The following is a 17,405-nucleotide window of genomic DNA, read 5'->3' as shown; positions in this document are numbered from 1 at the left end:
AGAACCACAAGAGGCAGGGTTACAGGAATCCGAATCCATGATGCTACATTTCCCAACATTTCTCATGTCTTAGGACACAGACCAATGAACAACATCTCTATATATTTTTGTTCTTAACGAATGCATTAAATCTACATTTTATTAAACACCACGGGTGTCTAAAAGGTTTAAAAGCAGCACCACCCAAAAGTTCCCTTATTCAATATGCTACAAAGCCGTCTTCCCTGTTCAGCCGCATTCAATTGAAAGGGGCTGAAATCTTCTCCAACATGGTGAAGACGGCCTCACAGTGTGTGTGTGTGTGTGTGTGTGTGTGTGTGTGTATGTGTGTGTGTGTGTGTGTGTGTGTGTGTGTGTGTGTGTGTGTGTGTGTGTGTAGACAAGCAGACATGTACAAGGCAATATTCATCACTATCCAATATACTACTGTATGATGCACCTGCCCCTCACTGGAGAAGATTGTAGCCCAATTAATTTTAATGTAGCAGATGTTTTCTCCAGCACGGAGACACAGTGTCGCTTAAGGCCAGGGCCATGGTCAAAAAGACCGTGCTGACCCGCACTGAGGGGAAACATCATCCCTAATGAGCATGGCTTTAGACGGCGCTTCCGCAGGCGTGCGGAGGCGTGTGGAATTGCAGCCGACAGCACAATTTAATTTTTCCCACTGAGGGAAGCGCAGGGCCGGTCACGTGACCGCCAAAAGCCAATGGCAGTCCGTGACGTCGGCGCCGTGACGCGCTAGCCCCGCCTCCCGCCCCGCCTCCTACCCAGCTCACAAGCGCGCACGCTGACGCTCATGCAGGGACACAAAAAAGCTCCTGCTTGAGCAGGAGAGCAGGAGCGTCAGCGCTGTTAACGACTCCATGTCCGAAGCCTAATACTGGAGAGGGGTCATTCAGCATTGACCCAAAAGTAACACGCAATGACAATGACACTGCAAAACTGGAGCAAATGTATCAAAGAAAAAGGTCCCGTTTCATAGAATATATCATAGGATTTTACAGATTTGGACAATTCTAGTTTTTGCTCCAGTTTTGCAGCCACGAGACTTTGAAACAATTATCTCACTTTTTGTTAATACTTCTCCGAAAGTCCCTGGATACATCAATCCCATTGTTCTCAAAAGGATGCTGCCACAACAAGGACCCCAACATCTACAGTAACACAAGTGTGACACAACACAGCATTTACACAAACTCTACACACTGTGTGTACGCACACTGAGTGTCAAAACACACTACATCTGCTCAAACACAGTGTGCACAAAGTGTGACAGCGAATATGTATACAAACCGAATGTGTCAACTCAACAGCCAAAACCAAGTGTGACAAAAATCAGTATCTACAAAAATACAACACACTGTGCACACGTAATGGGGAATCCAGTATGTATTGTGTCGCAAATTGTGTAATTCTTTACTTTTGTGTCATTGTATCATTTGGCGTTGCTCCATTTAGTGCACCCCCCCCCCCCGTGTTTTGGGGTTGCGGTTATAGGAGTTAGGGGAGCAGAGTAAGCGCAATATTACAATGAGAAGGGTCTATAACTGCTCCAGTTTTCCTCTCTCGGTGCTATATAAATCCGCCAGGTTTAGGCGCCGTTAACCTCTGACCCAAACAGACCTGCGCGGAATGTAAACAGCGGGATTAGACAGATTCATACCGCGCTGGCGCTAATAACAAAGGTGCAAATATTTGCTCCATGTTGAAGAACAGTTGCACCATTTTTGATACATACCTAAGTGTGACAGAACACAACATCCACACAAACACTACACACTACACACTGCTGCCCCCGTGCACGGTAAGATTTGAACCCCACTCAAATTAATATAGTCGAACAGAGGGGCTGGGGGAGATACAGCTTCACATTATATAGGACAGAGTCAATAGTGCAACCTGCAGCACAACACAACACAACACAACACAACACAAACGCACCCAGCCTGTGAAAGGCACAGTATGTACAGTATAAAGGGGGCACCGCATGTACAGTATACAGGGGGCACAGCATGTACAGTATACAGCATGTGCAATATACAGGGCACAGAACAGTGTGAGTGTGTAGAGATAGATAGATAGATAGATAGATAGATAGATAGATAGATAGATAGATAGATAGATAGATAGATAGATAGATAGATAGATAGATGAGTCCCATTGTGTGCTGTGCCCGCAGATACAAAGTAGCACCAACACAATGTGCGCTGTGACCTCTGCTCCTATATACAGACATCATAGATCTTACCTGGAGTAGCCGGATCCCGCCTGGGCTTACAGTGCAGATATTATATACAGTGCAGATACTATATACAGTGCAGATAGTGCAGATACAATGTATATACATACACACTGCACACACTGCACAGCTCCCTGCTCACACTTCCTGTGACTGAGGAAATGAGACACGAGAGGGGGAGGTGCAGTCAGAGAGACAGCCCCCAGCTACAGAGAGCGAGGGGCAGCTAGAGAGAGAGACAGCCCCCAGCTACAGAGAGCGAGGGGCAGCTAGAGAGAGAGACAGCCCCCAGCTACAGAGAGCGAGGGGCAGCTAGAGAGAGAGACAGCCCCCAGCTACAGAGAGCGAGGGGCAGCTAGAGAGAGAGACAGCCCCCAGCTACAGAGAGCGAGGGGCAGCTAGAGAGAGAGACAGCCCCCAGCTACAGAGAGCGAGGGGCAGATAGAGAGAGAGACAGCCCCCAGCTACAGAGAGCGAGGGGCAGCTAGAGAGAGAGAGACAGCTCCCAGCTACAGAGAGCGAGGGGCAGCTAGAGAGAGAGACAGCCCCCAGCTACAGAGAGCGAGGGGCAGCTAGAGAGAGAGACAGCCCCCAGCTTCAGAGAGCGAGGGGCAGCTAGAGAGAGAGACAGCCCCCAGCTACAGAGAGCGAGGGGCAGCTAGAGAGAGAGACAGCCCCAGCTACAGAGAGCGAGGGGCAGCTAGAGAGAGAGAGAGACAGCCCCCAGCTACAGAGAGCGAGGGGCAGCTAGAGAGAGAGACAGCCCCCAGCTACAGAGAGTGAGGGGCAGCTAGAGAGAGAGACAGCCCCCAGCTACAGAGAGCGAGGGGCAGCTAGAGAGAGAGAGACAGCCCCCAGCTACAGAGAGCGAGGGGCAGCTAGAGAGAGAGAGAGAGAGCCCCCAGCTACAGAGAGCGAGGGGCAGCTAGAGAGAGAGAGACAGCCCCCAGCTACAGAGAGCGAGGGGCAGCTAGAGAGAAAGAGAGAGAGAGAGACAGCCCCCAGCTACAGAGAGCGAGGGGCAGCTAGAGAGAGAGACAGCACCCAGCTACAGAGAGCGAGGGGCAGCTAGAGAGAGAGAGACAGCCCCCAGCTACAGAGAGCGAGGGGCAGCTAGAGAGAGACAGCCTCCAGCTACAGAGAGCGAGGGGCAGCTAGAGAGAGAGAGACAGCCCCAGCTACAGAGAGCGAGGGGCAGCTAGAGAGAGACAGCCCCCCAGCTACAGAGAGCATGGGGCAGCTAGAGAGAGAGAGACAGCCCCCAGCTACAGAGAGCGAGGGGCAGCTAGAGAGAGAGAGACAGCCCCCAGCTACAGAGAGCGAGGGGCAGCTAGAGAGAAAGAGAGAGAGAGAGACAGCCCCCAGCTACAGAGAGCGAGGGGCAGCTAGAGAAAGAGACAGCCCCCCAGCTACAGAGAGCGAGGGGCAGTTAGAGAGAGAGAGACAGCACCCAGCTACAGAGAGCGATGGGCAGCTAGAGAGAGAGAGACAGCCCCCAGCTACAGAGAGCGAGGGGCAGCTAGAGAGAGACAGCCTCCAGCTACAGAGAGCGAGGGGCAGCTAGAGAGAGAGACAGCCCTAGCTACAGAGAGCGAGGGGCAGCTAGAGAGAGAGAGACAGCCCCAGCTACAGAGAGCATGGGGCAGCTAGAGAGAGACAGCCCCAGCTACAGATAGCGAGGGGCAGCTAGAGAGAGACAGCTCCAGCTACAGAGAGCGAGGGGCAGCTAGAGAGAGAGACAGGCGCAGCTACAGAGAGCGAGGGGCAGCTAGAGAGAGACAGCCCCCAGCTACAGAGAGTGAGGTGCAGCTAGAGAGAGAGACTGCCCTCAACTACAGAGAGCAAGGGGCAGCTAGAGAGACTGCCCCCAGCTACAGAGAGCGAGGGGCAGCTAGAGAGAGAGACTGCCCCCAGCTACAGAGAGCGAGGGGCAGCTAGGGAGAGAGACTGCCCCCAGCTACAGAGAGCGAGGGGCAGCTAGGGAGAGAGACTGCCCCCAGCTACAGAGAGCGAGGGGGAGAGAGAGGAAGACCCCAGCTACAGAGAGCGAGGGCAGTTAGAGAGAGACAGCCCCCAGCTACAGAGAGAGAGGGAGACCCCAGCTACAGAGCGAGGGGCAGCTAGAGAGAGACAGCCCCCAGCTACAGAGAGAGGGGCAGCGACAGAGAGACAGCCCCCAGCTACAGAGAGCGAGGGGCAGCTAGAGAGAGAGACAGCCCCCAGCTACAGAGAGCGAGGGGCAGCTAGAGAGAGAGACAGCCCCCAGCTACAGAGAGCGAGGGGGAGAGAGAGACAGCCTCCAGCTACAGAGAGCGAGGGGCAGCTAGAGAGAGACAGCCCCCAGCTGCAGAGAGAGGGGCAGCGACAGAGAGAGACAGCCCCCAGCTACAGTGAGGGGGGCATACTATATTCGGCTAGAAACAGGAGAGGGGGGGAAGGGAGAGAGAGCGCACAGGCTACACTGAGAGGGATGGGGACTTTATCCAGAAAGAGAGAGGGCTCAGAGATGGACAGCCCATAAGTACACAGAGAATTCTGGATGTTTAGAGCTAGAGATAACAAGGACAGACACCCCCCAACTAGAGAGACAGAGAACCTCTATATTACACAGAGGTTATTATGTGGGTAACAGGCGTCCGACAGGAGCTTTACCTGCGGCCCCCAAACACAGGCCCCCCCACTCTCCCCACTACAAAGGGAGCGGGGATGTTGCTGGTGTGAATCTTATTATTATCGTTTATTTGTTAAGCGCCAACATATTCCGTAGTGCGGTACAATGGGTACAGAGTAATGTATGTTACATACAAAGGAGAACACACCTCTTTAACGAAGCATATGAGTAGCTTCGTGGCTGACACTATACACCTGATACACGGACCCTTTGCAGACGCACTTACCAGAACACCCTCCTACTGTTTCTGTACATTCTCCCTACTTATCAATTTGATTGTAAGCTCTTCGGGGCAGGGACTCCTTTTCCTTATGTTACTTTTATGTCTGAAGCGCTTATTCCCACTATGTGTTATATGATTATGTCACGTGTATTACTGCTGTGACACGGTATGTACATGGATGGCGCTATATAAATAAAGATATAAATACATACAGATACATAATGTAATCAGGGCCCTGGTCCTAGGATCTTACAATCTAGAGGGAATAAGGGGCAATGCGGCGTATAGTGTCTGCTCGTTGTGGGACAGAGTATGCCTCAAGGTGGGGTATGGTCCAGCTGCACAGCTGATCCCATTTAGGTTATTGGGTGCAAATGTTAGGGGGTCTTAGTGTGGAGTTTGGTCCAGCCGCACAGCAAGTCCCAATAGAGTTAGAGGACATGTGGAGGGTGGTAGATGTTAGGGGTATGCGTAATAGGCTTCCTTGAAAAGGTGAATTTTCAGGGAGTGTTTAAATGTCTGAAAGCTGGAGGAGAGTGATGGTACGTGGTGGGGAATTACAGAGAGAGGGGGCCGCACGGGAGAAGTCTTGTAGGTGGGAGTGAGAGGTGGGAATCTGGTAGGTGGAAAGGTGAATGTCATGGGCAGAAAGGTAGAGGGCGTTTAGGGGTATATTTGGGGATCAGGGCTGAAATGTAAAGGGGCAGTGCTGTTGAGAGCTTTGTAAGTCAGAACTAGGGTTTTATATTTTATTCTAATGGATGTGGCAAGCCAGTGTAGGGATTTACATAGAGGCGCAGCCAGTGAGTTGGGCAGCAACTTTTTGGATGGATTGGAGTTGCGAAAGGCCAACTAGGCGAAGGTTGCAACAGTTAAAGCGGGACAAGGTGAGTGAATTAGGATTTTGGTTGCGTCATGAGTTATAGAAGGGCGTATCCTTGCAATATTTCGGTGGTGGAGATGGCAGGACTTGGTGAGAGTGAATGTCAGGAAAGAAGGAAAGGACGGAGTCTAAGAAGCGGTTGGATAGATAGGACATGAACCCAGACAGGGCTGCGTCACGTAGATCAATGGAGTGGAAAATGTGCAGAAGAAGGGGGTGATCCAGGAGAATTAGTGAGGAAATGTGACCCTTAGACTTAGCTGTGGGTTGGCTGTTGGCCACTTTTGTTGGGGCTGTCTCAGTTGAGTGTAGAGCACAGAAACCAGATTGCAAAGAGTCAAGCAGGGAGTTGGAGAGAAAGTGAGTCAAGCAATTGTATACATGTCGCTCAAATAGCGTGCAGGCAGAGGGGAGAAGAGCTATAGGGTGGTAGTTACAGTGGGAGGTTGGGTCAAGAGGAGGCTTCTTTAGAATGGGACGTGATGAGTGCATGTTTAAAGGAGGATGGGAATGTGCCAAGATGAGAGGTTATAAAGATGAGTTAGGATGGGACTTAGTGCGCCAGGGAAGGAGCTGAGGAGATGTGAGGGAATATGATCAAGGGGGGAAATTGTAGGGTGATGATGAGGGGAGCACAGAGACCTCATCCTCAGTCACAGGGGAAAAGGCGCTTAGGGTAAATGTAGGTGTGTGAGTGGTGGCAAATGGTGCGTGTCGAGCCTGATATGAAGAGATGTCATGTTTGGACTCTCTTATCTGTAAAGTAGGTGGCAAGGTCTTGGACCATCAGGACGGAAGAGGGTGCAGTTAGGCAGAGAAGGGAGTTAAAGGTGGCAAATAGACATTGAGGGTTAGAGGACAGTGAGTATGAGTTAGAATCTTCGCTAGTCACTAGTTTCCAGTGTAAGGAGAGGAGTGGGACAATGTTCACGGATGCTCAGGCCCACAGCTGCAACATCCAAGTAGTTTCACACCGACACAATGCCGAGATTTATTCCAAAGATCCATAGAGAGAATGGTCCAGTCCACAGCTAGAGACGGAGATTACTTTGCTGCAAATAGAAATTAGGGGGAGATCACCCTCTTGTAGAGTGAGTATGTACAGTACAGTATGGGCCTTTGGCAGCATATGAGTATGAAATCACAAGTAGCAATTATTTCTCACATGCAAAACAATCTATAAATTCCCCCAAATTCTTTACAGATGGCAACCCCACAAGCGGATACGTGTCATATTTCTACAGACTGGATTACTTCAACATCTTTCCAGGATCCTTAGGGGGTCTGAGTCCTATTGGGGTCTGAGTCATAGGAAGAGACTACGAAGCAGATGGGAACCTTATATACTTTATAAGGTCGTGATGTTCTGAAAAGAATTCTTTATTTTTCCCATATATTTCAGTTTGCGGTAGCGCCCAGGTATTTCTCTTTACTACTTCCACATCTTGTCTGCCAGTCGGGAAGCCTCCATAACGATAACATCCACCCAGTACCGGATTTCCCCATTTGGGAGCAGCACATTTCCCGTTTTTTTTTATCTTTTGTTTTTTTGCCTTTAATATAGTTAACAATTATGTAACCTTATTACCTCGTCCGGCGTCATGTCTTTCTAGTGTCCTGTTATCATGGCGCGCCGACCTCATAACGCTGAGTCGGCTGAAGAGGAGATGCCGCGCATATGAGTGGCAAAATTATAAAACCGGTCCTGCATCCACACCGCGGCACTGGCTGAGGTACAATTCTATGTATGATAAAGGAACCCAATACTCATTGGTCCTGTCCCCCTTGACATGCGCTTGTTTCTTTTATTCTTGTGTTTATACAGGTGTTAACTGATTTGCGTTATGCAGCGTTAACCTGAGAAATTGTCGTCAAATGTAATAATCACGTTTAGTTCTGTAGCTTTCTTTACATTGAATGCTTGTGATACTGAAGAAATCTTGACAATTTATAGCATAGTCTCGTGGAGATGGCTTTGCATAGGTACCAGCCAGAATATTTTTCCTGGGTCAATCCCATGAACTGTGCTGTGGCGCTGTGACAGGGCCTTAACCCCTGTCTAAGTAGGGCTCCAATTAGAACGCCTGTGTCTGGCTGATGAATCCAGCAGGAAGCTGGTTAATTGCAGCTACAGGCAATTAGCCAATCTCCACCTGGCTCATCAGGTAGAAAAGCCTCCTGCGTAACCTGCAGGGATCTCTAGGAAGTGTATGCTGATCAGAGAGGGGTCCCAGGGAGCCAGACCCTCTATTCCAGGACGCACCAAAGCCTGAAAACCGCCAGCGTGTCGGACACCAACCCAGACTGAGGGAAAGAGCCCCTCAGAACTGGTACCGCTTTGGGTAAGAGGCCGATCCTCCCAGCCCTGCAGATAGGGACTGGGAAGTATGTCAGCCCTTACACAGGGATAGGCCTTTTGTTTAATTTGTATCCTGCCATAAAACTGTATTGTTTGAAGATACGGCCTAAATAAAAGCCAATGTTTATATCCTCCAAATCTGTGTGTCCCTGGTTATACCTCTGCACTCATCTCTTAAAGGAACCTCCTTTTTTTGTTATTAATAATAATAACTTTATTTATAAAACACTTTTCTCTCAATGGGACGCAGAGCGCTGCACAGTTACAAAAAGGAAACACATAAGAAAACATTTGAGGTTATAAAAGAGGCCAAACATAAGAAAAGATAAAACTCCTGGATGGGATTGTACTGTAGCTATTAAAAGCCGGACAGCTTGTGGTTCATTAATTAAATGCCCGGGTAAACAGGTAGGTGTTGAGCCTGTTGTTATAGATTCCCAGAGAGGAGGCCTCTCGATCTGCACGAGGCAGATTGTTCCAGAGAGTGGGAGCAGCGTGGCTGAGAGCTCGGGCGCCAAAGGAAGTCACGGAGGTTCTGGGAACTGTTAGGAGTCTTCACCTGCAGATCGATTGGGAGTGTATGGAAGTAGAAGCTCTCAGGTAGCTGAGACCCTGGGCATGTAGCGCTTTGAATGTCAACAATCGGTCTTCAAAATCCAGGGGAGGAAGGCACAACACCATAGAGAAAAAAGATCATACTGCGGATGTCTTTTAAGTAGTGAATCAAATAGGTGTTGTGGTTCCTGATAGAGGGCCTAATTACCGTGTGGTAGAATAAAATGGGCAAATCCCAAACTGTGGCTATATTAATGGGAACCAGAGGATAACCTGGGAGACTGCTACCTCGGACGAAGAGAGAATTGGGCACAATCGCGCAGATCAATTGAGAAAAATCTTTCTCTATAAAAGGAGTATAGAATCGTACTCACAAGGCGTACATTCTTTAAAAGCATTAAATTCATGGACACTCGGTGCCGGGAGCATATCACCGTCTCCCCAGCCTCCGCATCAGGCATGGCTCCGACGGCCTACTCACAAATGGAACGGCGGAGGCTGGGGAGATCCTCAAAGTCTGAGGACATTTAAAAATGGCAGATGGCGGCGAGGCGATCAGGGTTGAGTTATCCTGGCGCCGGAGTACCGGTGATTTGGCCATGGCCAAACGTCCTTGACCGGTGGCAGCATATACACTGCGAACAGCATAGGAGATAAGACAGAACCCCCTTTTTTCCTTAAAGATCAACAAGAAACACCATATAGTGATTATGAAATGTTGGATACTGTATGGGGTGGAGGAAGTTAGGTGAATACTTTTATATTTTTTTTTTTAATGTTGGAGAATTCGAGGTAATTGTGATTATTTTCTCTCTACTTGGTATTCCGGCATCTTTCCGTCCACACAAACACCACCGGGAACCTGTATGTGCCGATGCACTCACTAAAAGGAGGTCATGAGAATAAAAGAGATGTGAAGTATAGGGGGTGGGTGTCCTTGGACCTATGACCTTTCAGCACAATCAGAATTAACCCCGAAAGTCCCTCCCGGGCAGAAACTCCTGCTCCAAAGGATGAGAAATAACAATTCACGCTCAGATTTTAACTCCGTTGGGACATTCTTTTCCTGTTTGTAAAAAGCTTAATTTTTGTCCTCTGCTGGATGAGTGTGCGGAAAATGTTAGAACGCAACTTTTTTTGAATTCCATCTCTCTATGTGTCTCGTTTCAAGCCCTCCTTTCTTTTCCCAGCAGTCCCACTAAAAATCCCTAATTTTCCCACCATCCTTCTTTGAATCATGCTACCCATCTCATACACTCCTTTTATTGTTCTTTACATCACTTTATCATTGGATCCGTCTTTGCCAAGTCCTCATCACTTCCATTCCATGCCATGCTCTATCTTTTCATTGTGATTCACCTTTACCTGAAGCACAGCAGCGCTTACATGAATAGTTCTCAATAGTTCTGTACATTTCCCTGAATGGAGCCTAACTTCTAAAGACACTGCCTAGTGTATGGACGGGTGTATATAAAACCAATTGCCCCTAGACAAGTGTAAGTTAGTAGCAGGTTATAAAACCACGTTATGGATCACCATGATAGTTAATGACATCTAAAGAAAGACTTGCGAGGTCCAACAGGTTTGTATCCCACTTATACTTTGAAAAACTCCCATATTGCCTGCAACAAATCTGCCATCTTTATTACAAACACACTTATCAGGCAGTACTCAGTCATATGCACGATTGGCGTCTTGAACATGAAAACACATTTTTGTTATTCAAATTAACCATTAGACAGAAAGCGTTGGATTGTATTTCTGAATTCCTCTTTGGATATTCTTTATTCACTGTTACAACTTTTGAAATACGTATATCACAAACACAGACGTATTTTACACTTCTGCAGCAGTTTTCCTTGGAGTAAAATAAATAGGAACAAAAGTGAATTTAAAAAAATAAAATGTAAACAGGGCATTGGGAGGAGATGTGATGGGTGAGATTGGAGGATGAATGCATAAAACCAAATGATTGTTTGGCAAGGCATTTTAAACAAACAATGCTCACAACATATATATACAGTATATATACTTTCTCCTGATATATGTGTTGCTTATGATTATTGCTAGCAGAAGAGATGCAGATGCTATACGAATATTATTTTGAGGACACTGCATTTTTGTTTGTGATAAATGGTGTTTTCTAAGCTCAGTTTGGCAAAAAAAAAAAAAATGTAACCCAGGGGTGTTCAACTCCAGTCCTCAAGGGCCACCAACAGGTCAGGTTTTCAGGACATCCCTGCTTCAACACAGGTGGTTAGTCAAAGACTAACCCTGGGTTAACCCTGTAGCTTCCAGTGGAGGCTGCAATACAACGTTGCTATCCTCTCAGGAAGTGGTACTGTACAAAAAACAAAAAAAAAGAGAAGTTATTCGCTGCCAGAGGTGCCAGAAACACATTCCTCGTCCCTTTGCTGCCTGCGAGCAACGCACTGCCGGCCTCTCTGGCAGCGAGAGCTCTGTTGCAACGCCATCTTTAAAGAAGCCCAGTTGTGCTGGAGGAGTTCAGTCCTGAGAAGTCGGAATACCAGATCAATACAAGAGAGGCAGAAACGGCATTAAGTGAAACGTGCAGCTTGCACGGAGGATACTGTACTTCAGACAAACAATATGTTTATTCATATAAATTAATGTAGGTTGTAATACCTTTTAATGGACCCACACAATTCTTCATATATTAAATTATAGTGTACAGAGCTTGCCAAGCTTTATAGGTTTCTTCTTCAAGTGTACAGGCCCTGTGAGCTTACAGGCGCTCTGTACACTGCACTATCATCTGTGAAGAACTCGGGTCCGCTATAAAAAGGTATCAAATCTGCTTTGCTTCAGGACCAATACGGATACCAGAACTTTGAGCTACGTTCCTTAATATAAAAACAGCAAAACGGTCATTAAAGAATAAACCCCCCACTAACAAATATAATTTCTCTTTAGGGTTAGTAGTGTATTGTATTTTATGTCATTCCACGGAGAAGAGATCTGGGTTACAAAAAGGTACGAATGTGCGCGATTTACTTCTCGGTAATTACTCAAGGGAAAGAATAGCCAGGTTTGCAAGAAGGTGAATGTTCCTTGTGTCACTGAGTCACCCTTTGAAGTGAAGAACAGACTCTAAAGCCCGGAAGTCCTCCTTTCTGTGTCATGGGGAGAGGGACACTGGTCTCTCCCTGTGCAGCAGGAGAAACACACCCAGACGGGTTTCTATCTTATGCCACTATCTCACTATTCCGTGGGAGGGGCATGCCCAATTACTTATAGGTTTAGATCAGGTGTGGCCAATGGGCAAGGGCCACCAACAGGTCAGGTTTTCAGCACAGATGGCTCCATCATAATGAATCTGAAGCAGGGATAGCCTGAAAACCTGAGCTGTTAGTGGCCCTTGACCACTGGAGTTGGCCACCCCTGGATTAGATCTTTGGTCAGCTTAACGGTTTGAATCTGCAGTGAGGGACTTTCCCAGTGGAATAGACTTCTCGTGTGCCATGCTGTAGTGGAAAGGACTGGCAGTGTTGGTCATACATTACTTTGGTCACTGAATGACCTTGTGATGATTGGAACAGATATTGGCCTCTTGTCTATGTCACTGTGACGCTGCGGTACAAAGGGGCCGCACCAGTGCCACTGTCACCCTATGGTAGATGGGACAGACAAAGAACAGTCGTCTGAACCATTGTCCCTTACTTCTTCAAACCTGTTCCCGTTTCTATGGCGTTTACATTGATACTCTTCATTACCCCTTTACGGAACGTTAGACACTGCAGTACTAATATCTGGCATGTCGTACACTAGAGGTTCAATCCAGTTGCTAAAGAGAAGGCAAAACAGCAGTATTTGATCTGGCTTTAACATCTACACATACCGCTCAGTTCTCATTTGCTTGTGATCAGAATGCCATAGTGGGAAGGGAACAGGTTTATTAACAGGATACATTCACCAACCTGTGAACAAGACCGCTTTATCTACATTGAAAATGTGAGTGGACGGGGTGGCAAACGCATTATACAAAACAGGAAATAATGGTGGCAATAAAATAAAGTTTAGTGAACAAAAATAATTAAATATCCCCCATCTCACGTGTGTTAATATTTTGGTTAATTCTTCATTGGTCTTCTCATTGGTAAAATGATCACATTGTAAGACAACTTGTAGATGGCACGGTTCATGTAGCGCGGGCAGGAAAGTATTTAAACCGGTAAGGATTGATAGATTATGGGGCATATTCTAGTATCTCCGAAGTTGTCATTACCACACTGCACATGCTGGCATGTTCCCAAGAAGCGGAATGAAATGTGAGGGGCAAAAAACGGTATTCTGGATTGCAAATCACCTTCTAAAAAAAATAAAGTGATAAACCGCACGGTTTAACCGCCAGACGCAGGCTCTGGGTGTAACTCACAATACTAATCTCGACTCCATTTAGCTATGTGTTACAAACAAAAAAGTGAGTTTTTAGAAGCAGTTTGAGTAACGGAGCTACGAGAATAGCAGTTGTGGGCAAAAAAATGCTACTGTAGTTTGAGGCTTTCTTCCCAAACTGATCGGATTGTCAGAGCCAGAGTGAAACCGCTTCTAAAAAAGCCGTTTAGATGCGGTTTGAACATGCGATACGGGCTTACAGAATAGCAAAGCATACCAAGCCACACAGCGGCGGATTTCCAAATTTGCCGCCCCTGGCCACTTGCCTGTGTGGCCGCCTTCTTTTTGCTACCCTCCTGCTCCTGTGGAATCCCGGTGTCAAATGACGCCGCAACGTCACCAACACCATGGCAACGAGACGCCGTGTGACATCCAAAGGAGCAGGAGGGCGGCAGAAAGGAGGCGTCTGACACAGGCGAGTAGCTTCCCATTAGGTCCAATAGGCCCGACAGTGCAGCAAAACTGTATAGGGCGGAAATTTTGCCGGCTTAGGCTCGGGCCTAACCGGCCTAATGGGAAATCTGACTCTGAATCCGCTTCTAGAGTGCACTTTAGAAGTGGGTTGTCACACTTCGGAGTTACTGGAATTGTCCCTTTAGAGTGACAATTGATTTATGAAAAGCTAGACTTAAGTCACCGCCAACCTTTTTATATACTTATACAAATAAGAGGCACCTGGGCTTACTAAACCATGCTCAGCCTTAGCAAACCTTAAGATCAATTGAAGTGAATAAACCTTAAGGTGTGCAGAGAATGATCAATGTTTATTAAATGTGAAATGCTACATAAGGCATGTCCCCATAAGTCAACCTAGGGGCACCCAACCCAATCACCTCATATGTCATTCAAATAAAGTCAGTGCTGTGGATTTGTAAAAACCAAACAATATCCAAAATATACTTGCTTAAAAAATGATAATATGAAATTAGATCAAAACAAAAAACTGAAATACTGATAACAGTTCTATTTGGCTTTTTCTTGCTTATAAAAAGCATTGTGGCTCTCATTATTTCACCTAAAAATGCAGTTGCACATACATTCACACACACACAAACACACACACACACACACACACACACACATATATATAAATAAACTTGGAGCCTAAATGCGAACATAATTCAAAAGCTTCAGACAGCTCAAAGAAGTATGGAGAGATGCATGCTGGGTATTACCCGAAGAGACAAGAAGAAGAATGAATGGGTTCAAAACCAAACAAAAAAAGTCTGTGACATCATCACAAGAGGGAAGAAATTAAAATGGCGGTGAGCCGGACATATCGCCAGAAGAAATTCCCATTGGACAAAGATGGTACTCAACTGGATTCCAAGGATTATGAAAAGACCAAGAAGAGAACCAAAAGCAAGTTGGGAGGATGAAATCAGAATATTTCCTGGGGCAACGTGGAGAAGAGAGGCTGTGACCGCAGGACCTGGGAGATCATTGGGGAGGCCTCATCCAGCAGTGGGGAGGCCCGGGCTGAAGATGAGGATTATCAATATCATACACACATTGTAGAAAGCAATCTATCTTCACAAATTGCTGTAGAGCCAGGAATATTTGACATGAAACATGACTTTTCTTTATCTTATGAGAGTCTTGTAGCTTGTTTCGTCCCAGCTGTCACTCGGATGTTCAGAGCTGAGAATTCAATTGCCTGTGCCCTGTTCCTATAGGATGAAGCTCAAGCATCTTGATAACAGGTAATCTATACAGTGTGTATGTTTGACGTCATACTTACTGTATGTATAAATCTAAATTAAACATACAATAGATGATATATATGCATACACATTCACAAGCTTTCTCAGTATATTTATCCAGTTGATGATGCATATATCAGCTGCCATGGTACCAACTCTTCCACAATAAACCCTTTAGCAATAAGAGGCATTACACATCTAAAAAATAAAATGTAACATTATTAACACATGATCAAAAGGAAAAAAAAAAAAATACATGTTTTCACAGCGACACATACAGCAGTGTATGGGATACAGACTATTTGTGCAACAGCAGCATATACAAAAGATTCTACTGAGTTTTGTTTTACAGACTGTTTTGGAAAAATTACACAACCCCCTTCTGCTGCTGGGGGGACAAGAAACGTACTCTATATTGCAAAGCAACACGGCGGAGGCGGCGCCGCCGCCAGCAGCAGAAGGGGTAAAACAAGCCAAGAAAAGTTGGCGCGATTGACACACAAAAGCAACGTTGGTTTGGCCACTTTTCACTGGCACAAAGAACCAGCCAATGGACTTTCCATTCATTCTTTGCATGTTTTCGTTCCTCCCCCCATTCACAATTTTGTTACCTTCCAGGGGGGGAAAAATTGAAAATTTAGCTATCAAACTTGTCCATAAATTTTGCCGCTGAGGGTGGAATCATCCAATTAGCATAAACACAGTCATTGGCATATCTTGAAAAAACAGACTTATTGGCATCGAATCTCGGGATTGGAACGGGGCTTTCTTCAGGCCAGTTCGGATAGGATATGCCTAAAAATGAAAAGAGATCATTTGTTCTGCACTGAAGAACCGAAAAATATATAATAATAGCTTCACGTGCAGACAGTAAGGCCCTTGGCAAAACTCCCTTTGATCATAAAAAAAAAAAGACGAGCCATAGATGTTACTACAGAGACAAACAACCAGATGGGGGACTGGAGCACAAGGGTTGGCTTGCGATGTGGACATTAAGAAAAGTGCTCTATTGGTCGGTAGAGCCATACTCATTGTAGCCAACTATTTCTTTCCATGTTCTTTACCAAAAAAGGTTACAGCTTAACCTTGGGAGGTTTCGGTGTGGTAAAGAATTCGAAGAAAGACGGGACATGTTGTCTATTAAGGAAATTCCCTACTATCCAGATGCATTATTAGTTGATAAAGGGGTGATTTCACAGGACTAAAGGGATGACTCAAACGGAGCACATTCAATTTGAGTTTATATGCGCCCTTTATAGATTCTACTATTGTGTATTTTAGATTTAATGCCCTTAGCAGAGTATTTGATCTGTATGCCTTGGTTTCACATTGTTTTTTTCTGTTGATACCATGGGCTGCATACATGAAACTGTATAAAATTAGCGTAACGGTGTGAACCAGCAAATATGGCTCAGCGCCATCAACTTGACGCAATTGTTTGAAAACATGGTGCAATTGTGGTCCACAAACTGCTAAAAGTTAAAAACGACTAAATTGGTTTGTTGGAATTAACGCAATGTTGATTTAGACATATCAGAAATATTCTTAAACAGTTTGTAAACTGCTTTGGGCAGGGACTTGCACTTCGGGTCAGCAGCTGTAACTAGTAGTGGAGGAAACGAACGTTCTACATTGCTTAATATTGTGGAATACTCATGTATAGAAGGTAGAGGGACTCGGAATTCTATGAAAAATTAGACTAGTCACTGTGTGAGCTTATACAGAAGGAAAGTAGGTATTGGCCCTACAGATCCAGTAGTCTACCATCGGTCAGATGTCTCTGTAAAGCCGCAAATGTAACTTTCCATGGCAACATCAACGTCTAGTATCTGGGCAATGAAAAGTGTTTTTGAAACAGGAAGTTAACCAGGATATACTAAGAGGAAGTCCACCATGTTACTGCAACGCCATGCAAAACCAAAGCATTGCTGGCCTCTTCAGCATCAACTGAGCTCAGCCTTAATTTGTTGCAAGATGTGAGTTATTTTATTGGAGGTTAATTCACAATAATGCAAAGTCTTTGGTAAACCCAAGGAAAGTCAGCACATTTCCCATGTCCATGCATTGATGAGACTGTTCCCCCTTAATTTGTGTAAATTTGAAACACAGAATAATGGAAAATCCCAGGCCTGTTTCTTCATTGTGGAATAATAGAAAACCGAAGACAAAAAAAAAAGAAGGAGTTTTGGCAAGAACTATGCTGTCTCATGTCACCAACACAATAAGACATTTATACCAGCCACTGACATCTCAGAGACAACATGGCAGAAAGGATATGATGAGTTATTTAGGGCTTTACAAGACATACTTGAGCTTGGCGCCTGGCTTTTAAGTAACCCACATACAGTATGGT

General features: G+C 46.0%; 2 protein-coding genes across 2 annotated transcripts in view; both read right to left on the bottom strand.

The window, feature by feature from the left end:
* CSGALNACT2 (chondroitin sulfate N-acetylgalactosaminyltransferase 2) overlaps window positions 1-2,387 on the bottom strand; it is a 59,613-nt gene extending 57,226 nt beyond the window's left edge. The window contains exon 1 of the mRNA XM_075610423.1: window positions 2,252-2,387. The gene's annotated coding sequence lies outside the window, so the exon portion shown is untranslated. The remainder of the gene's footprint in view (window positions 1-2,251) is intronic.
* An 8,192-nt stretch (window positions 2,388-10,579) lies between these two features.
* RET (ret proto-oncogene) overlaps window positions 10,580-17,405 on the bottom strand; it is a 63,287-nt gene continuing 56,461 nt past the window's right edge. The window contains exon 20 of the mRNA XM_075610422.1: window positions 10,580-15,847. Coding sequence (XP_075466537.1) covers window positions 15,690-15,847 — 158 coding nt within the window. The 3' untranslated portion in view covers window positions 10,580-15,689. The remainder of the gene's footprint in view (window positions 15,848-17,405) is intronic.

This window comes from Ascaphus truei, chromosome 8 (assembly GCF_040206685.1).
Source record: "Ascaphus truei isolate aAscTru1 chromosome 8, aAscTru1.hap1, whole genome shotgun sequence".
NCBI lineage: Eukaryota > Metazoa > Chordata > Amphibia > Anura > Ascaphidae > Ascaphus > Ascaphus truei.
Note: the sequence above shows the minus strand (reverse complement) of the source record. Positions and strands in the feature narration are given on the sequence as shown.